At 48.1% G+C, this 26372-nt stretch overlaps 1 protein-coding gene across 1 annotated transcript in view; it reads right to left on the bottom strand.

Annotated features, from left to right (window-relative positions):
* Positions 1 to 26372, bottom strand: part of LOC149459739 (uncharacterized) — a 90417-nt gene that overhangs the window by 11441 nt on the left and 52604 nt on the right. The window contains exons 13-14 of the mRNA XM_089680718.1: positions 8115 to 8243; positions 847 to 961 (exon numbers count right to left, since the gene is read on the bottom strand). Of these exons, the coding sequence (XP_089536844.1) occupies positions 847 to 961; positions 8115 to 8243 (244 nt within the window). The remainder of the gene's footprint in view (positions 1 to 846; positions 962 to 8114; positions 8244 to 26372) is intronic.

The following is a 26372-nucleotide window of genomic DNA, read 5'->3' on the forward strand; positions in this document are numbered from 1 at the left end:
AAAGGAATCACCAGGACGAGGGACACATCCTACAAGGGCATACAAGTTATGTCCTTTGTACTGATTTTTCTGTTTGTGGATTTGGTTGCATTTAGGCTTTAAAAGAAAATGTGCAAATCTGCATTATTTTTCCATTTGTAAATAACGTGTCAAAATAAAATTTTACTGTCATTTTAAATTTTTCAATTTATAGAATAAAATGTAACCTATTTTTTTTTTTTTTTTTTTTAAACAGGAAAATTACTTTTTTTTTAGTGGACACTGATCCAGAAAAAAGCAATATTTATTTTTTTTAACTTTTGTCTATAGATTCCACGGAAAATAAAATTTTTGCAAAGCAATATTTTCAAAAGTAAGCCAATTTTTTTCTAAAATAAAAAACAAAAAATAAACCCTCAAAAAAACAAAGCATGCGTTTTCATTATCACATTGTTATCTATTGCTGTTACCTAACGAAGAAGTTATCACCAAATAAAATGGCCTATAGTGGCAATGTAAACATTGCTTTGGTCCGTAAAAAGTAAACAGGTACAAAAGCTGAAGTGGTTAAGAATAGAATAAAGTGGTGCAAAGCAACAATGGTGGATCCATACAGCTGAAATGTTCAAAGTGGCGACTGGCAGCCAGGGGCGGACTGACAACTCATGGGGCACCCGGGCAGTAGGGGATCATGGGACCCCTGTGTCCTTGCCCAAACTCAAAAAAGCCTATGAGAAAGGTACCAGGGGCATCTCATGGGGCCCCCTACTGACCCTGGGCCCTCGGGCAGTGCCCAAGTTTCCAAATGGTCAGTCCTTCCCTGCTGGCAGCATTAACATGAAGCCAACACTTTGCTGGCACACTGACCTGGCACTCTGTTCTGCCGTGCAATCTCACACACGTACTGGATAGTGGATACAGGTACATTCCCATCTAGACACACCAGGCAGGACTGGCGTAAACTGTCTGCAAACTGAGATACCTGGCAAAAGAGATGGATTTATGGTCTAAATTGTAATTCCAGACAAAAAGGAAAAGGAAAACAAGTGAACTGTTAGAGTCAAGCTCCTTTAATTTAGGCTTTGAATAATGCAAGGAAGGGATAGAGCATATGTCAAGGATTTATCATTGTCTGTGTCCTTATTGAAGAATTTCCCTTCACTTGCAGTGAGAACAGGAAGTGATGGGAAATCACCCCAATGGGGACACAGACAAAAACAGACACGCCTTGTTAGTAAAGTGAGGACGGTTAGAATGTCTGACAAAAAAACAACAGTTAATTTAACTCTTCCACACTCTATCTTTATGTATATCTGATTTCACACATATATCTAAAAAAAATTTGAAAATATAAACTTTGTTAAAAAAAAGGAAGTAAAAATGCATTAAAAACTTTCCTACCTACACCTTGTGTTTTTCACCTGCATAAGATGTGTGCTGATCATGTAGTTTCATAGTGTCATTTGCTGCCTTCTATACACAGCCCAGGGGTGGACTGACAACTCATGGGACCCCCGGACAATAAGAGATAATGGGGCCCCGTGTCTTCGCCTACACTAAAGCCAAAGCCTCACCCACACAACACTCAGCCTACATATTGCATATCAGCTGCATAGAAAGGGCATTAAAAATAATAAAATATTAATAAAACAACATTGCGGGGTCCCCCCTCCATTCATACCAAGCCCTTCGGGTCTGGTATGGATTTTAAAGGGGAACCACCATGCCAGAAAAAAAAAAATGGCGTGGGGTCCCCCCCAAGATCCATACCAGACCCTTATACAAGCATGCAGCCTGGCAAGTCCGGAAAGGGGGGGGGGTTACGAGCAAGCACCCCCATCCCGAACCATACCAGGCCACATGCCCTCAACATGGGGGGGTGATCTGAAGTGGAGGGGTCTCCCTCCCCCCACCCCCCCAAAGCATGTTGATGGGGACAAGGGCCTCTTCCCCACAACCCTGGCCAGTGGTTGTGGGGGCCTGCGGGTGGGGGGCTTATCGGAATCTGGAAGCCCCCTTTAGCGAGGGGGCCCCCAGATACCACCCCCCTCTTATGTGAATGAGTATGGGGTACATGGTACCACTACCCACCGGCCAGGGTTGTGGGGATGAGGACCTTGTCCCCATCAACGTGACAAGTTGCTTTGGGAGGGGGAGCCCCCTCCTCCCCAAAGAACCCCCCCATTTTGAGTGCATGTGGCCTGGTATGGTTCAGGAGGGGGCGCTCACTTGTCCCCCCCCTTTCCTGAACTGCATGCTCGGATAAGTGTCTGGTATAGATTTTGGGGGGACCCCCACGCCATTTTTTTTTACATTTTGGCGTGGGGGTTCCACTCAAAATCCATACCGGCAATTCTTTCGTTTACATTCAGCTGTCAGTGGGGAACCCCGCTGACAGCTGAAACATTACTGCATGGTTTTCACTACTAAAGTACCGCATGACTTGATAAAATCATTCATGCAGTATTTTAGTAGGTTTGTTTTGTGAATTCAAACGTTTTTGTTTTTTTTAAATGCTGTGCAGTATCCTCCCGCATTTTTGGATGCAGTAAGATACCTCTTAGTGAATTGTGCCCAGTGAGCCTCTCGGGGAATGCCTGAATGGTCAGTCCACCCCTGCCCCCTACTGACACTGGGCAATGTCCGAATGGTCAGTCCACCCCTGCCCCCTACTGACACTGAGCAATGTCCAAATGGTCAGTCCACCCCTGCCCCCTACTGACACTGGGCAATGTCCGAATGGTCAGTCCACCCCTGCCCCCTACTGACACCGGGCAATGTCCGAATGGTCAGTCCACCCCTGCCCCCTACTGACACCGGGCAATGTCCGAAAGGTCAGTCCACCCCTGCCCCCTACTGACACCGGGCAATGTCCGAATGGTCAGTCCACCCCTGGCACATCCTATAGCAGAGTAAATCTTCACATTCCGGTGTCAGCATTTCAATTTGTGTTCAAACATGAATATATACATCATGGCACTGCAATGGTTAATGCATGATCCCTGCCTGTACTGACACGTCATGTGAAGGAACTATATATAACGCAAAGCCTGGGTTTCTCAGTTTAGTGTTCTGCAGGTGTGAACTAAATAGTAATTAGACCTGACACAGCCACAAACAGGCAAAGAAATTATCAGAGAAGTTCCCATGCAGAGTTTCATCACATTAGCACTTCCACATTTGCGATGCAACACAGAGGAAGTGGGGATTGACTGGACACTGTGTAACCAAAACAAGAAGTTACTTGTCCCTTTAGCGAATAGGGACAAACTAGGTGAATGAATATATGGACATGGGGGAATCGTTCAGCCATGACACTGCAAACTGTAGCTACCACATTTGAGCCCATCCTTTAAAAAGGCAAGGCAGACTAATGATACAGGGAATGTAACTGCATTAATACCTTATCAAAAATGTGAAAACATTTGAAAGTGTAAAATATGAACTTCAGGCAAAGAGCAAAATACAAATATGAAATACAAATACAGTAGCTGTTGTACCAGCAAAAAGATTTGTATTTCTATCCATTTCTGTCAGACAGAGCAGGAGATCTGATTTTTATCTGATGCATTGTTAAATCAGATTTTATTTAGAGACGTAAAGGTTTTTCATTCATGTTGTAAATAGTAACAGAGACAAGCGGTCACAAAAGACAGAATATCTGATGCATTTAGGTAAGTTTCAGGTCTTATCTCTGCCCCAGCCTGTGACTGGATGGCAAAAGCAGACTGATGAGCTCATCTCTCTGTCACTCTGCTTGTGCCTCCTATCAGCATGCTCTTTGCACTGCAGCAAAACTGACTGGCTTCTAGGGCCGATTCTCCCTCTCTCAGTCTGAGTTCTGCTAGAGATTGCGAGAGACTGATACCAGGTCAAATTAAAGTACACACACTGCTTGAGTTAAAAAAATAAATAAATTTCATACATTTAATGACGAATGAATGCAGAACTGCATTTGTTCATGCCTTACATAGTTACATTGTAGATTAGGTTTAAAAAAAGACAGTTCAACCTATGTGTATATGTGATTATGTCCTTTATATCCAAGTAAAGATTTCAAAGTAGATTGTTGTAAATAGCTGGCAGCGGTATCAGGCAGTTTCCAGCAGTTATACATGTCAATGTCTGGGCTCAGGTAAACACTCCAGGAAGCACACAATAGAATCTGTCTCTGAGTGGCAGAGGAACATCAGCCTGCTCCACAAAGTATCTTAATCCAGGATTCATCTTTTCTGATCTCTTGACCTGCCCTGATCTCTCACCTCACTTTTTCCATGTTCCATGTCTCACTTACAATCCCCCTCCAATCTCCCTGTCATCAACAGGCTCAGCGGAGTCTTAGCAACATGTGTCATGTGGGGGGTGGAGTTGTCTGCATTCTCTAGAACCCGCAAACGGCTTAATCTTTCCAAATCTAATAAGGTGCTCCTCTAATCTCCTTCTGACAATATTTGACAGCTGTACAGTGAGCTGACTCTGTGCATCACATAACAGGCTGCTGATTTAACTGTAGATTTAAAAGCATATGATCTGTGTTTTATTTTAATTTTATTTTGCTCAGTTTATTTTTTTACTTTTATTTAAAGTGTAAGTCAAAGTGAAATAATAATTTTAAAAAATCAGCGCACCTCTGCAATACATGCACATTTCCTATTATTTTAGCCCTTTGTTTTAACCACTTCAAGTCCGGACACTTTCACCCCCTTCCTGTCCAGGCCAATTTTCAGCTTTCTGTGCTACTACACTTTGAATGACAATTGCGTGGTCATATAACACTGTACCCATATGAATTTTTTAGCATTTTTTTGAGACAGATAAAACTTTATTTTGGTGGTGTTTATTCACCACTGGGATTTTTATTTTTTTTTTGCTATATAAATGAAAGTCCAAACATTTTGGAAAAAAAAGTGTTTTTCTTATAAAATTTTGCAAATAAATAATCTTCTTGGCCAAAATGTATTCATCATTCATTCATTCATTCAAAAAAAAAAAAGAAGAAAAAAAAACCCAAATTAGTTTATAACCAAAAATTTAAATTTTTAATTTTTACACACACACACACACACACACACACACACACACACACACACACACACACACACACATAATGGTTAGCACCTCAGCCTTGCAGTAAATGGGTCATGGGTTCGATTCCCGACCATGGCACCTCCTACATAGAGTTTGCATGTTCTTCCTGTGCTTGCGTGGGTTTCCTCCGGGTACTCTGGTTTCCTCCCACACTCCAAAGACATGCTGGTAGATGAATTGATTCCTGTCCAAATTGGCCCTAGTATATGAATGTGAGTTAGGGACCTTAGATGGTACACCCCATGAGGGTTAGGGACTGATGTGAATGTACAATATATGTATGTAAAGCGCTGTGTAAATTGACAGCATACATATACATACATACATACATATATAGATTTTATTTTTTTAACATACGGTCACCCTAGCAGTATAGTGTCACCATAGTGACACTGCACTACTTGTGGGGGGTGATGACGATCATTTCTCCTTCTCTCTGGCTGCATTCTTGCAGCCATTGAGAAACACTATAACAGCTGTGATTGGTCACAGCTTGTCACATGGTACAAGGCTGTTCTTAATAGGCTTGTACCATGTGACCTCTGTGATCATTCACAGATTTCACAAGTAGTAAGCAATGATGTCAGGAAGTGATTAGCCAATCAGTGATCACATAAATTGGGACCTCACACAGAGGGTCCTGTACAGTGATCAGTACCGTGTGTTCTCAGGGAGTGTTGTCAGCCTGCTGGACGTAGGACCAGTTCACACCACATGCAGTCCGTTGCATTTTTTTCTGCATCATAGATGCATTGATAGTCTGTTACATGGTTTCCAATGGTATAGTTCACACCAGTGCAATCAGTTCCAGTGTGTTCCAGTTACAGAAAAAAAAAAAAAGTAGACAATGCTGCATTTTGTCTGCACTAAACTGTACTGGAATGCAGTAAAAGGCATAAAAAAGTACCAAAAAACACTATAATACACATGTCCTTATTTAAGTTGAAGAAAAAGAGAGGGGAAAAAATTAACCAGAACTCATCAAAAGCGCACCAGAATGCATATGGTGTGAACCAGCCCTAAAAAATCTATTCCCCACCCATCTCTGTCCCTCTCCACATACATTGATTTTTTTTTTCCAGAAAAACAAAGCTACTGCCTTGACTCCCAGGAGCCTGCTCACACACTGTCTTGTTAGAGAAAAGGCTCCTGGGAGATGTAGTGTTGGGGTGAGCCCATGGGATTAGGAACTGACCTCCCAGAAGCTGCCTCTGCAGGACTTTTGGAAGTAATAAAGGAAGTAATACCAGCTGTTTCTCACTACAGGAACAAAGCACAAGAAAAAAAAAAATAAAGCTTGGTCTCCATTGAATAACATGCATACAGCCACACGCTGCTCTGTAAACACAAACAAATGACTTTGGCACACTGTGCGGGCTTGTGCACTCATGTGAATGAGCCCTACGTGTTATTTTGTAAAACAAAGGTTACTTATTTAAAGCAACATTTCACAAATACACTAAAATCAACTAAAATAACATTAACCCACAAGCAATATGTAAGGAGTAGCGATAACATATATACTGTAAAGCACTGAGCAAACTGTTGGAGCTATATAAATATTGTATAATAATATATATATACATACATACATACATACATATAGTGATAGGACGAGACTGTCATGGCGAAATTGGTCATCAAAAGGACACGGGGTTTGCACCTTTGCTGAATGCAGGACTAGGGAACATAGGTTTTAATTGGAGAAAATTTATTTTGTAGATTTCTCCAGTTTTTGGGAGTCCTGGATGGGGCTCCCTAGTTTGGAGATTCCATTGTGTCTTGGGCGGGACAGAATCTCCAACCCCGTGTCCAGGTTTTGTGGAGGAACAGCAGGGTGTGTGCCCAGGTGCACACAGGCCTTATAATGGAGATTTAGGAATACCTCAGGGCTCCACCCAAGAGAGACAGAAGTTCTCCTACAGGAGTCAGGCTTCATGTACACAAGCAGCTCCTAAACTCGAGTTTAGGAGCTTTTGGCATTTTTTTGCCAAAGCTCCTAAATTCATCTCCATAAACGCCTATGTGTCCATGTATAGATAGGCTTTTAGCAGAGTTTAGGAGCTGTCGTGTTTAGGTTAAACCTCCCTCTCCTGAATGTGGAAGAATCACATTCAGGATAGGAACATTTTTGTCCGCGGCCGGTGGTCAAGGTAGGCACGTGTACATGGAGCCTCAGAGAGGCTGCAGGTGGCAGCCGGAGTATGAATGTCTGCAAGAGACAGTTAATGGCCTTAGGACTAGGCCAGAGGAGCTGTGTGCTTCTGAGTTACCAGCCCGAGGACCAGGCCAGAGGAGCTGTGTGCTTCTGAGTTACCAGCCCGAGGACCAGGCCAGAGGAGCTGTGTGCTTCTGAGTTACCAGCCCGAGGACCAGGCCAGAGGAGCTGTGTGCTTCTGAGGTACCAGCCCGAGGACCAGGCCAGAGGAGCTGTGTGCTTCTGAGTTACCAGCCCGAGGACCAGGCCAGAGGAGCTGTGTGCTTCTGAGTTACCGGCCCGAGGACCAGGCCAGGGGAGCTGTGTGCTTCTGAGTTACCAGCCCGTGGAATAGGCCAGAGGAGCTGTGTGCTTCTGAGTTATCGGCCCGAGGACTAGGCCAGAGGAGCTGTTTGCTTCTGAGTTACCAGCCCGAGAAATAGGCCAGAGGAGCTGTGTGCTTCTGAGTTACTGGCCCGAGGACAAGGCCAGAGGAACTGTGTGCATCTGAGAAGCTCTAAGCTGTGTGCCTGGAAGAGCTGGTGGTCAATAAGACCAGTATCTATAGCAGCAGTGCTGCTTAATAGTAGCCAGGTGGGCTAATAATTTAATTTGGACTGTGTGTATTTCACTGGAGAAGAAGCCCTGTGTGGGAAACCTTATGTTGGACTTTTGTTTTTGCCTTTCCTTTTAATAAAATTGGGCTACCAAGCCCTGAAATATAATTCCTGACTGGCGTGAACTCACTTGATATCTGCCACACACCTAAACATCCTCCATATCACGATAAAAAAATATATACACTGTATAACCACAGCAGATGTAAAACATACAATGACTGAATTCTTACATGTTTCTCAGTAATCTGCTGATGGATTTCCATGTCACCTACTCCAAGGCTCAGCTCCCCGCTGCCAGTAATCACCGCGCAGTAGGTGGCTGTACTGTGACCCTTCAGGCGTGCCACACCTGCCATGTCCTGCAAAAAAGAGAGGAGTTATAGAGGTTAATTCACTAAGGCTAGGTTCACACCTATGCAGGTTGCGTTTGAGCTGTTTCTGCATTGCGTTTTGCATTTTTTGCACTTGCGTTTTTTTCTGTATTTTTTTTTTTCATCTTTTAAATTTTTCTTGTTGCTAGGCAGATTTAAAACTCAAAAAGCATAAAAAATGCAGTAAAAACGCAATACATGCTTTTCTGCAGCATTTCCATTGAAATCTATAGAACCAAAAATGCAACTTTTTTCATTAAAAGTCCCTGACCCTTTCCAAAAAATGCACCGGGTAAAAACACTCAGATGTGAACATGTCCCATAGGAAATCATGTTAAATGGACTGTACTGTGTTTCTGCAAAACGCTGCAGAAAACGCTTAGGTGTGAACCTAGGGTAAGAGATAAATACTGTATGAGTTTTTTTAGTTAAAATAACTCATGCGGTATTTATGTCAAAAGTAGTTAAATCACTAAGAAATGTGATAATTACTGAATGTGTTAAATAATTATGTTTTGTGATATTTATTGTTATTTTTGGCATTTTTTTTTGCAACTTTTTTTTTCTTTTTTACATGCTAACTAGAGATGAGCGAAGTATTCAAAAATTCGATTCGACTGATTCGGCGAATTCGTAGAAAAAATTCGATTCGAGTCGAATATATTCACTGTGAATTTAACTTAAAAAAGGGTGTTTCTAGGCTTCAGAGAGACTTAATATTAGTGCTGAACACTGTACCTTTAATTTAAATGCCCTTGGAGTCTGCTGGGGAAGAGAAATAATACTGTCAGGCAGTATGACATGCAGATGAGTGCCGTCGATCTTAGAATCACCGCACACTTCACTCATTTGGCCAGTCACGGGGCCAAAACCAGAGTGTGGAGCCACAGTGTGGCGGTGGAGGCAGCAGCAATGGGAGGCCATGCAGCACCCTATGACAAAAATGGAAACCACCAGCAGTGTGAGGAGACCTGAAAGTGGCACATGGCAGAGTGTGGCGATAGAGACAGCAGCAATGGGAGGCCGTACAGGGACCCATGACACACTCTGGACCTGGCAGCAGCATGAGGAGGCGGTACAGGGGCCCATGGCAGATTACGGGCCTGGCAGCAGCATGAGGAGTCGGTAGGGGGGCCCATGGCAGATTACAGGCCTGGCAGCAGCAATGGGAGGCCGTACAGGGACCCATGACACAATCTGGACCTGGCAGCAGCATGGGGAGGTGGTACAGGGGCCCATGACAGATTACGGGCCTGGCAGCAGCATTTGGAGTCGGTACGGGGGCCCATGACACACTCTGGACCTGGCAGCAGCATGAGGAGGCGGTACAGGGGCGCATGACAGATTACAAGCCTGGCAGCAGCAACTTGGACAGGAGGACGTTCAGTTTCTGCACCGTCTGGTGCGTGCTCGCAAACTGTTGTCTCTTGGAAACGGATTCCAAGAAAGACTGCTGACGGAATCCGTGAAGAGGAGTAGCAGGAGAAGGAGCATCTGAACGAGCGGAATATGCCAACAAGCGACAACAGGGGCCCATGACAGATTACGGGCCTGGCAGCAGCATGAGGAGTCGGTACGGGGGCCCATGGCAGATTAGGGGCCTGGCAGCAGCTATGGGAGGCCCGTAATCTGCCAGCACCCTATGACAAAAAATGGAACCCACCAGCAGTGTGAGGAGACCTGAAAGTGGCACATGGCAGAGTGTGGCGATGGAGACAGCAGCAATGGGAGGCCGTACAGGGACCCATGACACACTCTGGACCTGGCAGCAGCATGAGGAGGCGGTATAGGGGCCCATGGCAGATTAGGGGCCTGGCAGCAGCTATGGGAGGCCCGTAATCTGCCAGCACCCTATGACAAAAAATGGAATACACCAGCAGTGTGAGGAGACCTGAAAGTGGCACATGGCAGAGTGTGGCGATGGAGACAGCAGCAATGGGAGGCCGTACAGGGACCCATGAGAGACTCTGGACTTGGCAGCAGCATGAGGAGGCGGTATAGGGGCCCATGGCAGATTAGGGGCCTGGCAGCAGCTATGGGAGGCCCGTAATCTGCCAGCACCCTATGACAAAAAATGGAACACACCAGCAGTGTGAGGAGACCTGAAAGTGGCACATGTTTGGGGCATGATTCATGGCGGATTTAGTCAGTTGTGTCAGGAACTGGTGGTTTGAAATCCAGACTAATCCACGCCTGATTCATTTTCACAAACGTCAGTCTCTCCACACTTTGGGTGGACAGTCGTGTCCTCCGCGGAGTTGCAATACCTCCTGCCGCACTAAACACGCGCTCCGATGCCACGCTACTGGCCGGGCATGACAGCCTTTCAAGGGCAAATTCAGCTAGTTGGGGCCAAAGGTCAAGTTTCGTTGCCCAGTAGTCAAGGGGATTGTCTACCTCGGTTGGCAGGGTGCTGTCCAAGTAGGCCTAAGCCTGTTGTTTGAGGTCCTGCTCCAGGTCCACCTGATGCTGCTGCTGCTGCTGCGGCTGGTTAGTAGTTTCCTCACTGCGCTGGTGAAGAAAGCTACTCATCATCGACTGCAGACTGAGGCAGCCGCTGCTGGTGGAGCTGCCACTGCTCCTACCACCCCACCCCTCCCCTGCTGCCATGGCAGCGGAACGCGAGCGCACAGGGCCCACAGTGTCTGAGGATGGACGTTGGCGCAGACAGGCAGAGACCAGCTGACTACATAGGTGGTTTTTATAGTACGTTATTTTGGCCTCCCTCTCAGCAGGTGTGAAAAAGGCCACCATTTTTGAACGGTAGCGAGGGTCCAACAAGGTGGACAGCCAAAAGTCATCCCTCTGTCTGATGGTTATTATTCGGCTGTCGCTACGCAAGCAACCGAGCATGCTATGGGCCATTTGTGCCAAGGAATGCGAGGGACTCCCTGCCTCCATCTCCACAGCATACTGCCACGGTGCGTCTGGGTCCTCTGTCTCCTCCTCCTCCTCCTCTACCAGATGCTCCTGCTCCTCCACTCCTGTCCGCTCAGTGGAAAAACCACCCATTTCACTCAATAATTCCTGAGCACCAATGTCCTCCTCTACCTCCTCCTCTTCTTCCTGTCCTGCCCCCACAGGGGTCATGTGGCGTTGAGATCTGTGCGCCACGTCTACCGCACCCTGACCAGCCATTGTTAACAGCATTTGTTCCAGGACGTGCAACAGAGGAATGACGTCGTTCATCCCATAGTCCTGCCGACTCACGAATAGCGTGGCCTCCTCAAAGGGCCTGAGCAAGCGCAGGTGTCACGCATGAGCTGCCAATGGCTGACATCTAAGTTACACAGGGAATACCTTTATCCGCTTTTAACATCAGGAAATCTGTGATGGCCTTTTGCTGTTCGTAAAGGCGGTCTAACATATGTAGGGTTGAATTCCACCTTGTTGCAACGTCACAGCATGAGGAGTCGGTATAGGGGCCCATGGCAGATTAGGGGCCTGGCAGCAGCTATGGGAGGCCCGTAATCTGCCAGCACCCTATGTCAAAAAATTCTACACACCAGCAGTGTGTGAGGAGACCTGAAAGTGGCACATGGCAGAGTGTGGCGATGGAGACAGCAGCAATGGGAGGCCGTACAGGGACCCATGAGAGACTCTGGACCTGGCAGCAGCATGAGGAAGCGGTATATAGGGGCCTATGGCAGATTAGGGGCCTGGCAGCAGCTATGGGAGGCCCATAATCTGCCAGCACCCTATGTTAAAAAATTCTACACACCAGCAGTGTGTGAGGAGACCTGAAAGTGGCACATGGCAGAGTGTGGCGATGGAGACAGCAGCAATGGGAGGCCGTACAGGGACCCATGACAGACTCTGGACCTGGCAGCAGCATGAGGAGGCGGTATATAGGGGCCCATGGCAGATTAGGGGCCTGGCAGCAGCTATGGGAGGCCCTTAATCTGCCAGCACCCTATGTCAAAAAAATTCTACACACCAGCAGTGTGAGGAGACCTGAAAGTGGCACATGGCATGAGAGACTCTGGACCTGGCAGCAGCATGAGGAAGCGGTATATAGGGGCCTATGGCAGATTAGGGGCCTGGCAGCAGCAATGGGAGGCCCATAATCTGCCAGCACCCTATGTCAAAAAATTCTACACACCAGCAGTGTGTGAGGAGACCTGAAAGTGGCACATGGCAGAGTGTGGCGATGGAGACAGCAGCAATGGGAGGCCGTACAGGGACCCATGACAGACTCTGGACCTGGCAGCAGCATGAGGAGGCGGTATATAGGGGCCTATGGCAGATTAGGGGCCTGGCAGCAGCTATGGGAGGCCCTTAATCTGCCAGCACCCTATGTCAAAAAATTCAACACACCAGCAGTGTGAGGAGACCTGAAAGTGGCACATGGCAGAGTGTGGCGATGGAGACAGCAGCAATGGGAGGCCGTACAGGGACCCATGACAGACTCTGGACCTGGCAGCAGCATGAGGAGGCGGTATATAGGGGCCTATGGCAGATTAGGGGCCTGGCAGCAGCTATGGGAGGCCCTTAATCTGCCAGCACCCTATGTCAAAAAATTCTACACACCAGCAGTGTGAGGAGACCTGAAAGTGGCACATGGCAGAGTGTGGCGATGGAGACAGCAGCAATGGGAGGCCGTACAGGGACCCATGACAGACTCTGGACCTGGCAGCAGCATGAGGAGGCGGTATATAGGGGCCTATGGCAGATTAGGGGCCTGGCAGCAGCTATGGGAGGCCCTTAATCTGCCAGCACCCTATGTCAAAAAATTCAACACACCAGCAGTGTGAGGAGACCTGAAAGTGGCACATGGCAGAGTGTGGCGATGGAGACAGCAGCAATGGGAGGCCGTACAGGGACCCATGACAGACTCTGGACCTGGCAGCAGCATGAGGAGGCGGTATATAGGGGCCTATGGCAGATTAGGGGCCTGGCAGCAGCTATGGGAGGCCCTTAATCTGCCAGCACCCTATGTCAAAAAATTCAACACACCAGCAGTGTGAGGAGACCTGAAAGTGGCACATGGCAGAGTGTGGCGATGGAGACAGCAGCAATGGGAGGCCGTACAGGGACCCATGACAGACTCTGGACCTGGCAGCAGCATGAGGAGGCGGTATATAGGGGCCCATGGCAGATTAGGGGCCTGGCAGCAGCTATGGGAGGCCCTTAATCTGCCAGCACCCTATGTCAAAAAATTCTACACACCAGCAGTGTGAGGAGACCTGAAAGTGGCACATGGCATGAGAGACTCTGGACCTGGCAGCAGCATGAGGAAGCGGTATATAGGGGCCTATGGCAGATTAGGGGCCTGGCAGCAGCTATGGGAGGCCCATAATCTGCCAGCACCCTATGTCAAAAAATTCTACACACCAGCAGTGTGTGAGGAGACCTGAAAGTGGCACATGGCAGAGTGTGGCGATGGAGACAGCAGCAATGGGAGGCCGTACAGGGACCCATGAGAGACTCTGGACCTGGCAGCAGCATGAGGAAGCGGTATATAGGGGCCTATGGCAGATTAGGGGCCTGGCAGCAGCTATGGGAGGCCCATAATCTGCCAGCACCCTATGTTAAAAAATTCTACACACCAGCAGTGTGTGAGGAGACCTGAAAGTGGCACATGGCAGAGTGTGGCGATGGAGACAGCAGCAATGGGAGGCCGTACAGGGACCCATGACAGACTCTGGACCTGGCAGCAGCATGAGGAGGCGGTATATAGGGGCCCATGGCAGATTAGGGGCCTGGCAGCAGCTATGGGAGGCCCTTAATCTGCCAGCACCCTATGTCAAAAAAATTCTACACACCAGCAGTGTGAGGAGACCTGAAAGTGGCACATGGCATGAGAGACTCTGGACCTGGCAGCAGCATGAGGAAGCGGTATATAGGGGCCTATGGCAGATTAGGGGCCTGGCAGCAGCAATGGGAGGCCCATAATCTGCCAGCACCCTATGTCAAAAAATTCTACACACCAGCAGTGTGTGAGGAGACCTGAAAGTGGCACATGGCAGAGTGTGGCGATGGAGACAGCAGCAATGGGAGGCCGTACAGGGACCCATGACAGACTCTGGACCTGGCAGCAGCATGAGGAGGCGGTATATAGGGGCCTATGGCAGATTAGGGGCCTGGCAGCAGCTATGGGAGGCCCTTAATCTGCCAGCACCCTATGTCAAAAAATTCAACACACCAGCAGTGTGAGGAGACCTGAAAGTGGCACATGGCAGAGTGTGGCGATGGAGACAGCAGCAATGGGAGGCCGTACAGGGACCCATGACAGACTCTGGACCTGGCAGCAGCATGAGGAGGCGGTATATAGGGGCCTATGGCAGATTAGGGGCCTGGCAGCAGCTATGGGAGGCCCTTAATCTGCCAGCACCCTATGTCAAAAAATTCTACACACCAGCAGTGTGAGGAGACCTGAAAGTGGCACATGGCAGAGTGTGGCGATGGAGACAGCAGCAATGGGAGGCCGTACAGGGACCCATGACAGACTCTGGACCTGGCAGCAGCATGAGGAGGCGGTATATAGGGGCCTATGGCAGATTAGGGGCCTGGCAGCAGCTATGGGAGGCTCTTAATCTGCCAGCACCCTATGTCAAAAAATTCAACACACCAGCAGTGTGAGGAGACCTGAAAGTGGCACATGGCAGAGTGTGGCGATGGAGACAGCAGCAATGGGAGGCCGTACAGGGACCCATGACAGACTCTGGACCTGGCAGCAGCATGAGGAGGCGGTATATAGGGGCCTATGGCAGATTAGGGGCCTGGCAGCAGCTATGGGAGGCCCTTAATCTGCCAGCACCCTATGTCAAAAAATTCAACACACCAGCAGTGTGAGGAGACCTGAAAGTGGCACATGGCAGAGTGTGGCGATGGAGACAGCAGCAATGGGAGGCCGTACAGGGACCCATGACAGACTCTGGACCTGGCAGCAGCATGAGGAGGCGGTATATAGGGGCCCATGGCAGATTAGGGGCCTGGCAGCAGCTATGGGAGGCCCTTAATCTGCCAGCACCCTATGTCAAAAAATTCTACACACCAGCAGTGTGAGGAGACCTGAAAGTGGCACATGGCATGAGAGACTCTGGACCTGGCAGCAGCATGAGGAAGCGGTATATAGGGGCCTATGGCAGATTAGGGGCCTGGCAGCAGCTATGGGAGGCCCATAATCTGCCAGCACCCTATGTTAAAAAATTCTACACACCAGCAGTGTGTGAGGAGACCTGAAAGTGGCACATGGCAGAGTGTGGCGATGGAGACAGCAGCAATGGGAGGCCGTACAGGGACCCATGAGAGACTCTGGACCTGGCAGCAGCATGAGGAAGCGGTATATAGGGGCCTATGGCAGATTAGGGGCCTGGCAGCAGCTATGGGAGGCCCATAATCTGCCAGCACCCTATGTCAAAAAATTCTACACACCAGCAGTGTGTGAGGAGACCTGAAAGTGGCACATGGCAGAGTGTGGCGATGGAGACAGCAGCAATGGGAGGCCGTACAGGGACCCATGAGAGACTCTGGACCTGGCAGCAGCATGAGGAGGCGGTATATAGGGGCCTATGGCAGATTAGGGGCCTGGCAGCAGCTATGGGAGGCCCTTAATCTGCCAGCACCCTATGTCAAAAAATTCTACACACCAGCAGTGTGAGGAGACCTGAAAGTGGCACATGGCATGAGAGACTCTGGACCTGGCAGCAGCATGAGGAAGCGGTATATAGGGGCCTATGGCAGATTAGGGGCCTGGCAGCAGCTATGGGAGGCCCATAATCTGCCAGCACCCTATGTCAAAAAATTCTACACACCAGCAGTGTGTGAGGAGACCTGAAAGTGGCACATGGCAGAGTGTGGCGATGGAGACAGCAGCAATGGGAGGCCGTACAGGGACCCATGAGAGACTCTGGACCTGGCAGCAGCATGAGGAAGCGGTATATAGGGGCCTATGGCAGATTAGGGGCCTGGCAGCAGCTATGGGAGGCCCATAATCTGCCAGCACCCTATGTCAAAAAATTCTACACACCAGCAGTGTGTGAGGAGACCTGAAAGTGGCACATGGCAGAGTGTGGCGATGGAGACAGCAGCAATGGGAGGCCGTACAGGGACCCATGAGAGACTCTGGACCTGGCAGCAGCATGAGGAAGCGGTATATAGGGGCCTATGGCAGATTAGGGGCCTGGCAGCAGCTATGGGAGGCCCATAATCTGCCAGCACCCTATGTTAAAAAATTCTACACACCAGCAGTGTGTGAGGAGACCTGAAAGTGGCACATGGCAGAGTGTGGCGATGGAGACAGCAGCAATGGGAGGCCGTACAGGGACCCATGAGAGACTCTGGACCTGGCAGCAGCATGAGGAAGCGGTATATAGGGGCCTATGGCAGATTAGGGGCCTGGCAGCAGCTATGGGAGGCCCATAATCTGCCAGCACCCTATGTCAAAAAAATCTACACACCAGCAGTGTGTGAGGAGACCTCAAAGTGGCACATGTTTGAGGCATGATTCATGGCGGATTTAGTCAGTTGTGTCAGGAACTGGTGGTTTGAAATCCAGACTAATCCACGCCTGATTCATTTTCACAAACGTGAGTCTCTCCACACTTTGGGTGGACAGTCGTGTCCTCCGCGGAGTTACAATACCTCCTGCCGCACTAAACACGCGCTCCGATGCCACGCTACTGGCTGGGCATGACAGCCTTTCAAGGGCAAATTCAGCTAGTTGGGGCCAAAGGTCAAGTTTCGTTGCCCAGTAGTCAAGGGGATTGTCTACCTCGGTTGGCAGGGTGCTGTCCAAGTAGGCCCAAGCCTGTTGTTTGAGGTCCTGCTCCAGGTCCACCTGATGCTGCTGCTGCTGCTGCGGCTGGTTAGTAGTTTCCTCACTGCGCTGGTGAAGAAAGCTACTCATCATCGACTGCAGACTGAGGCAGCTGCTGCTGGTGGAGCTGCCACTGCTCCTACCACCCCACCCCTCCCCTGCTGCCATGGCAGCGGAACGCGAGCGCACAGGGCCCACAGTGTCTGAGGATGGACGTTGGCGCACAAAGGCAGAGACCAACTGACTACATAGGTGGTTTTTATAGTACGTTATTTTGGCCTCCCTCTCAGCAGGTGTGAAAAAGGCCACCATTTTTGAACGGTAGCGAGGGTCCAACAAGGTGGACAGCCAAAAGTCATCCCTCTGTCTGATGGTTATTATTCGGCTGTCGCTACGCAAGCAACCGAGCATGCTATGGGCCATTTGTGCCAAGGAATGCGAGGGACTCCCTGCCTCCATCTCCACAGCATACTGCCACGGTGCGTCTGGGTCCTCTGTCTCCTCCTCCTCCTCCTCTACCAGATGCTCCTGCTCCTCCACTCCTGTCCGCTGAGTGGAAAAACCACCCATTTCACTCAATAATTCCTGAGCACAAATGTCCTCCTCTACCTCCTCCTCTTCTTCCTGTCCTGCCCCCACAGGGGTCATGTGGCGTTGAGATCTGTGCGCCACGTCTACCGCACCCTGACCAGCCATTGTTAACAGCATTTGTTCAAGGACGTGCAACAGAGGAATGACGTCGTTCATCCCATAGTCCTGCCGACTCACGAATAGCGTGGCCTCCTCAAAGGGCCTGAGCAAGCGGCAGGTGTCACGCATGAGCTGCCAATGGCTGACATCGAAGTTACACAGGGGAGTACCTTTATCCGCTTGTAACATCAGGAAATCGGTGATGGCCTTTCGCTGTTCGTAAAGGCGGTCTAACATGTGTAGTGTTGAATTCCACCTTGTTGCAACGTCGCAGATCAGGCGATGCTGTGGAATTCCGTTCTGCCGCTGCAGCTCAAGGAGGGTGTGCTTTGCGGTGTAGGAATGGCTGAAATGCATGCAAAGTTTACGTGACATTTTAAGGATGTCTTGCAGTGGGATGGTGGATTTTAAGAACCGCTTGACAACCAGATTGAACACGTGAGCCATGCATGGCGCATGGCACAACCTTCCTTGACGCAGAGCAGACACCATGTTCTTTCCGTTGTCGGTCAACATGGTTCCGATTTTCAGTTTGCGCGGAGACAGCCATCTGTCGATTTCTCTGTTCATTACACTCAGAAGTTCCTCCCCTGTGTGACTACGTTCGCCAAGGCATACCAGGTGCAGAACAGCGTGACACCGTTGCGCCCTGCACATGTGATATGCCGGTCGGGTAATGGGACTTGGCACGGGGGTGGCGGCTGAGGACACGGCAGAAGAAGAGGTGGTAGAGGCGGACATCTTTGCCGGACCAAGGACGTGCAAACGTGGAGGCAAAAGCGGCGTGACCTGTCCAAGTTGCTGGTGCGGCTGTGACGGCACCACGTTCACCCAGTGGGCCGTAAATGACATGTACTGTCCCTGACCGTAGTTACAGCTCCACACGTCGGCGCTGCCGTGCACTTTGGCAGAGACCGACATGCTCAAAGACTGGCCCACCATGTCTTCTACATGTGAATGCAGGGCTGGCACTGCCTTTTTGGCGAAGAAATGACGGCTTGGCACTCTCCACCGCGGCGCGGCACAAGCCATCATTTCTCTGAAAGGTGCTGAGTCCACCACTTGGAAAGGGAGGGACTGCAGCACCAGCAACTTGGACAGGAGGACGTTCAGCTTTTGCACCGTCGGGTGCGTGCTCGCAAACTGTTGTCTCTTGGAAACGGATTCCAAGAAAGACTGCTGACGGAATCCGTGAAGAGGAGTAGCAGGAGAAGGAGCATCTGAACGAGCGGAAGATGCCAACGAGCGACAACTCCCCTCAGCAGAGGTGTTGGAGCCTTGACTGGCTGATGGAGGGCGATTGACGTCGGGTGACGGAGCAAGTAACGGAGCGGGTGATGGAGCGGGGGCTGGGGCGGGCAGAACCGCCGTATCTTTATCACGGTTTTCCCAGGCCACCAAATGGCGACGCTGCATATGCTGCCGCAACGCTGTAGTCCCAACATGGGCCCCCTGGCCACGCTTGACTTTCTGGCCACATAGTCGACATACGGCTACGTTTACTTCCTCGGGCGACTTGACGAAAAATTGCCACACCGCCGAGTAGGAAACTTTGCCCCCGATACTCCTCACTGGCTGACTGCTGCTTCCTCCGTGCACACCGGCACCACTACTGGCCATGGTGGTAGGCTGCAGTGGAGCTGGTGCTCTACTCCGTGGCCGTTTGGCTCCACTGACACTGCTGCGACCCTGCTGCTGTCTCCTGGGCAACCCACCGACTGTTTTGCTCGCTGCCAAGCTGCCACCCTCTTCTCCTGATGATGCGGAAGAAATTGCCTGATGACGACGAGGCTGCCAAGTGCGATCAACCTCCTCATCATCAAGTAGGGTCTCCGCCTCACTACTAGCCCCCTCGGCTGCGTCTGGGTCAGGAGACAGACCTGTCTCTAGACCGGCTACCGAGCCACTCTCCTCGCCACTACTTCTTCGCCTGGCTGCTGAAAAGGCGGATGTCTCCCCCCGTTCCTGACCGCCCTCTGTTAGCTCTTCCTCACTGTACAGTGGGGCTGAGCCCACAGCATGCGATACTTCGCTTGGTGAGGGAACACCAAAGGACAGGGGCAGGTAGAGGACACGTGATTTCAGTGGGCTTGGTCCCGGGCCATGCCAACTAACGGTTGTGTCTGACGTACCCACCGACCGTTGGCTGTAGGTGTCAGAGGTGACCTGGGAAGAGGAAGACGACCGAGCCAACCAATCGACGACGGCAGGGTTGTCGGTGGAGACACGACCGCTGGATGACACCGGGAGCACTGGCCTCTGGCTGCGAATAGTGCTGCCTCGACCCCTTCCTCTGCTGCCACGTCTGCTCGCTCCTAAAACATTGCCTCCTCTGCCACTCCTCTGCATGTTGTCTGACATACTCTTTAATTAAACGATTATGTGTCCCTGAGTAACAATTCTGTGTCCCTGAGTAACAATTCTGTGTCTGTGCGAGTAACAATTCTGTGGCCCTAAGTAACAGTTCTGTGGCCCTCAGTAACAATTCTGTGTCCCTGATTAACGTTTCTGTGGCCCCAAGTAACAGTTCTGTGGCCCTCAGTAACAATTCTGTGTCTGTGCGAGTAACAATTCTGTGTCTGTGCGAGAAACAATTCTGTGGCCCTAAGTAAAGTTTCTGTGGCCCTAAGTAACAATTCTCTGGCACTCAGTAACAATTCTGTCTGTCCCTGAGTAACAATTCTCTGGCACTCAGTAACAATTCTGTCTGTCCCTGAGTAAAAATTCTGTGGCCCTAAGTAAAGTTTCTGGGGCCCTGAGTAACAATTATCTGGCACTCCGTAACAATTCTGTCTGTCCCTGAGTAACAATTCTCTGGCACTCAGTAACAATTCTGTCTGTCCCTGAGTAAAAATTCTCTGGCCCTAAGTAAAGTTTCTGTGGCCCTGAGTAACAATTCTCTGGCACTCCGTAACAATTCTGTCTGTCCCTGAGTAACAATTCTCTGGCACTCAGTAACAATTCTGTCTGTCCCTGAGTAAAAATTCTGTGGCCCTAATTAAAGTTTCTGTGGCCCTAAGTAACAATTCTCTGGCACTCCGTAACAATTCTGTCTGTCCCTGAGTAACAATTCTCTGGCACTCAGTAACAATTCTGTCTGTCCCTGAGTAACAATTCTCTGGCACTCCGTAACAATTCTGTCTGTCCCTGAGTAACAATTCTCTGGCACTCAGTAACAATTCTGTCTGTCCCTGAGTAAAAATTCTGTGGCCCTAATTAAAGTTTCTGTGGCCCTAAGTAACAATTCTCTGGCACTCAGTAACAATTCTGTCTGTCCCTGAGTAACAATTCTCTGGCACTCCATAACAATTCTGTCTGTCCCTGAGTAACAATTCTCTGGCACTCAGTAACAATTCTGTCTGTCCCTGAGTAAAAATTCTGTGGCCCTAAGTAAAGTTTCTGTGGCCCTGAGTAACAATTCTCTGGCACTCCGTAACAATTCTGTCTGTCCCTGAGTAACAATTCTCTGGCACTCCGTAACAATTCTGTCTGTCCCTGAGTAAAAATTCTGTGGCCCTAATTAAAGTTTCTGTGGCCCTAAGTAACAATTCTCTGGCACTCAGTAACAATTCTGTCTGTCCCTGAGTAACAATTCTCTGGCACTCGGTAACAATTCTGTCTGTCCCTGAGTAACAATTCTCTGGCACTCAGTAACAATTCTGTCTGTCCCTGAGTAAAAATTCTGTGGCCCTAATTAAAGTTTCTGTGGCCCTAAGTAACAATTCTCTGGCACTCAGTAACAATTCTGTCTGTCCCTGAGTAACAATTCTCTGGCACTCCGTAACAATTCTGTCTGTCCCTGAGTAACAATTCTCTGGCACTCAGTAACAATTCTGTCTGTCCCTGAGTAAAAATTCTGTGGCCCTAATTCAAGTTTCTGTGGCCCTAAGTAACAATTCTCTGGCACTCAGTAACAATTCTGTCTGTCCCTGAGTAACAATTCTCTGGCACTCAGTAACAATTCTGTCTGTCCCTGAGTAAAAATTCTGTGGCCCTAAGTAAAGTTTCTGGGGCCCTGAGTAACAATTATCTGGCACTCAGTAACAATTCTGTCTGTCCCTGAGTAACAATTCTCTGGCACTCAGTAACAATTCTGTCTGTCCCTGAGTAACAATTCTCTGGCACTCCGTAACAATTCTGTCTGTCCCTGAGTAAAAATTCTGTGGCCCTAATTAAAGTTTCTGTGGCCCTAAGTAACAATTCTCTGGCACTCAGTAACAATTCTGTCTGTCCCTGAGTAACAATTCTCTGGCACTCGGTAACAATTCTGTCTGTCCCTGAGTAACAATTCTCTGGCACTCAGTAACAATTCTGTCTGTCCCTGAGTAAAAATTCTGTGGCCCTAATTAAAGTTTCTGTGGCCCTAAGTAACAATTCTCTGGCACTCAGTAACAATTCTGTCTGTCCCTGAGTAACAATTCTCTGGCACTCCGTAACAATTCTGTCTGTCCCTGAGTAACAATTCTCTGGCACTCAGTAACAATTCTGTCTGTCCCTGAGTAAAAATTCTGTGGCCCTAAGTAACGTTTCTGTGGCCCTGAGTAACAATTCTCTGGCACTCCGTAACAATTCTGTCTGTCCCTGAGTAACAATTCTCTGGCACTCCGTAACAATTCTGTCTGTCCCTGAGTAAAAATTCTGTGGCCCTAATTAAAGTTTCTGTGGCCCTAAGTAACAATTCTCTGGCACTCAGTAACAATTCTGTCTGTCCCTGAGTAACAATTCTCTGGCACTCGGTAACAATTCTGTCTGTCCCTGAGTAACAATTCTCTGGCACTCAGTAACAATTCTGTCTGTCCCTGAGTAAAAATTCTGTGGCCCTAATTAAAGTTTCTGTGGCCCTAAGTAACAATTCTCTGGCACTCAGTAACAATTCTGTCTGTCCCTGAGTAACAATTCTCTGGCACTCGGTAACAATTCTGTCTGTCCCTGAGTAACAATTCTCTGGCACTCAGTAACAATTCTGTCTGTCCCTGAGTAAAAATTCTGTGGCCCTAATTCAAGTTTCTGTGGCCCTAAGTAACAATTCTCTGGCACTCAGTAACAATTCTGTCTGTCCCTGAGTAACAATTCTCTGGCACTCAGTAACAATTCTGTCTGTCCCTGAGTAAAAATTCTGTGGCCCTAAGTAAAGTTTCTGGGGCCCTGAGTAACAATTATCTGGCACTCAGTAACAATTCTGTCTGTCCCTGAGTAACAATTCTCTGGCACTCCGTAACAATTCTGTCTGTCCCTGAGTAACAATTCTCTGGCACTCAGTAACAATTCTGTCTGTCCCTGAGTAAAAATTCTGTGGCCCTAAGTAAAGTTTCTGTGGCCCTGAGTAACAATTCTCTGGCACTCCGTAACAATTCTGTCTGTCCCTGAGTAACAATTCTCTGGCACTCAGTAACAATTCTGTCTGTCCCTGAGTAAAAATTCTGTGGCCCTAATTAAAGTTTCTGTGGCCCTAAGTAACAATTCTCTGGCACTCAGTAACAATTCTGTCTGTCCCTGAGTAACAATTCTCTGGCACTCCGTAACAATTCTGTCTGTCCCTGAGTAACAATTCTCTGGCACTCAGTAACAATTCTGTCTGTCCCTGAGTAAAAATTCTGTGGGCCTAATTAAAGTTTCTGTGGCCCTAAGTAACAATTCTCTGGCACTCAGTAACAATTCTCTCTGTCCCTGAGTAACAATTCTCTGGCACTCAGTAACAATTCTGTCTGTCCCTGAGTAAAAATTCTGTGGCCCTAATGAAAGTTTCTGTGGCCCTAAGTAACAATTCTCTGGCACTCAGTAACAATTCTGTCTGTCCCTGAGTAACAATTCTCTGGCACTCGGTAACAATTCTGTCTGTCCCTGAGTAACAATTCTCTGGCACTCAGTAACAATTCTGTCTGTCCCTGAGTAAAAATTCTGTGGCCCTAATTAAAGTTTCTGTGGCCCTAAGTAACAATTCTCTGGCACTCATTAACAATTCTGTCTGTCCCTGAGTAACAATTCTCTGGCACTCGGTAACAATTCTGTCTGTCCCTGAGTAACAATTCTCTGGCACTCAGTAACAATTCTGTCTGTCCCTGAGTAAAAATTCTGTGGCCCTAATTAAAGTTTCTGTGGCCCTAAGTAACAATTCTCTGGCACTCAGTAACAATTCTGTCTGTCCCTGAGTAACAATTCTCTGGCACTCCGTAACAATTCTGTCTGTCCCTGAGTAACAATTCTCTGGCACTCCGTAACAATTCTGTCTGTCCCTGAGTATGAATTCTGTGGCCCTAACTAGCGTTTCTTTGTCCCTAAGTAACAGTTCTGTGGCCCTCAGTAACAGTTCTGTGTCTGTGCGAGTAACAATTCTGTGTCTGTGCGAGTAACAATTCTGTGGCCCTAAGTAACAGTTCTGTGGCCTTCAGTAACAATTCTGTGTCTGTGCGAGTAACAATTCTGTGTCTGTGCGAGTAACAATTCTGTGGCCCTAAGTAAAGTTTCTGTGGCCCTAAGTAACAATTCTCTGGCACTCAGTAACAATTCTGTCTGTCCCTGAGTAACAATTCTCTGGCACTCAGTAACAATTCTGTCTGTCCCTGAGTAAAAATTCTGTGGCCCTAAGTAAAGTTTCTGTGGCCCTGAGTAACAATTCTCTGGCACTCAGTAACAATTCTGTCTGTCCCTGAGTAACAATTCTCTGGCACTGAGTAACAATTCTGTCTGTCCCTGAGTAAAAATTCTGTGGCCCTAATTAAAGTTTCTGTGGCCCTAAGTAACAATTCTCTGGCACTCAGTAACAATTCTGTCTGTCCCTGAGTAACAATTCTCTGGCACTCAGTAACAATTCTGTCTGTCCCTGAGTAACAATTCTGTGGCCCTAATAACGTTTCTGTGGCCCTAAGTAACAATTCTCTGGCACTGAGTAACAATTCTGTCTGTCCCTGATTATGAATTCTGTGGCCCTAACTAGCGTTTCTTTGTCCCTAAATAACGATTCTGTGGCCCTCATTAACAAGTCTGTGTCCCTGAGTAATGGTTCTCTGTCCCTAAGTAACTTTTCTCTGTCCCCAATTATCGTTTCTGTGGCCCTAACTCTGTCCCTGTCCCTAGTACAGAGCGGTCTGCCTCTGTTCAATAACTGCAGGCAAATGAAGAATTCCAAAATGGCCGCTATTTATAGCTCGACCATTACACAGTGCTGGCTGGCTGGCTGCTGATAGGCTGATGCGATCACATGTAGTTGAGGCATGCATTATGGGTCAGCGCGCCTTGTCTGCGCGCCTTCCCAGACATCCCCGCTCCGTCGCCGCACATGTCAGCCGCCATTTTCTGAAAAATTTCGATTCGCGCGTCCGAATTAGGCTATTTTTCGGATTCGGCACGAATCGAAATTTTTCAGATATTCGACTCGAATTCCACTTCGGATACTTCGATTCGCTCATCTCTAATGCTAACACTGCATCAGAGAAATAAATAAATGCACACAGAAATATTATGAAACTGTGAAAACATTCTAGTGTGCTTTCATTTACAAGAAATTTCCCTGTGGTGAAATGTTACAAATGATTTCCATTCCTGAACTCAGAGCAGAACATTTCCACACCGATACATTGTATGCTTTCAATTTACTGGCCAGTGCAGAGTTCCCCTCTTTGTTATTTAGTACATTGCTAAAATACTGACTGCCTACTGCCAGGGGATAGATAAATAATGAATGTTCTTTAGTGAATTGACTTTACTGATTTATCTCTTTTTTTGCGGTATTTACCTCACATTTGAGATTTTAATTTGATGAATTGACTCTTATTATCTCATCTCATGCAATATTTCTGGAAAATGGGTCACGTGACCTTCATAGCGCATGCAGTAGGCTTTATTTCCCATCAAATGAACAGTAATACTGGGTCTAAGGAGCATCCATATCTATGCCCTCTATGTCATCTTGCCATCCAACTAAAAGATTTATAGAAAAAAAAAAAAGGGGGAGCGCGGCTCATTGGTATTCTTCATATAAAATATTGACACGCTGTAATTGTTAGGAAAGTGTTTTTCAGCTGAACATGTTTTCCTGACTGGTTGAAAAGAGACTTGAGTCCACCCTATTGCAAGTGCCCGCTGCTTCTGGGTATGAGGGAGCATGTGACCTCCTCCCAGCATGCAAAGTTGTGGTTCGAACAGCCAATGTGGGAAGTCAGTAATGAGGGTAAAATTATTTATTGTGCAGATCAGAAAAACCAGGAGAAGTTCATTAGTATAATCCTTAACCACTTGCCTACCGGGCACTTATACTCCCTTTTTTACCAGGCCAATTTTCAGCTTTCAGCGCTGTCGCACTTTGATTGACAATTGCGCGGTCATGCAACATTGTACCCATATGAAATATTTATCATTTTTTTCTCACAAATAGAGCTTTCTTTTGGCGCTATTTAATCGCTGCTTGGAACTTTACTTTTTGTGCTATAAACAAACAAATTGCAAAACATTTGAAAAAAAATTTTTTCTTTGTTTCTATTATAACATTTTTAAAACAGGTAATTTTTCTCCTTCACTGATGTGCGTTGAGGCAGCACTGATGGGCACTGAGGTGGCACTGATAGGCAGCATTGATAGGCGGCACTGATGATGGGTACTGATAGACAGCACTGATAGACAGCACTGATAGGTGGCACTGACTGGCATCACTGCTGGGCACTGACAGGCAT

This window comes from Staurois parvus, unplaced genomic scaffold (assembly GCF_062004578.1).
Source record: "Staurois parvus isolate SC_StPar_1 unplaced genomic scaffold, SC_StPar_1.0 ptg000249l, whole genome shotgun sequence".
Taxonomy (NCBI): domain Eukaryota; kingdom Metazoa; phylum Chordata; class Amphibia; order Anura; family Ranidae; genus Staurois; species Staurois parvus.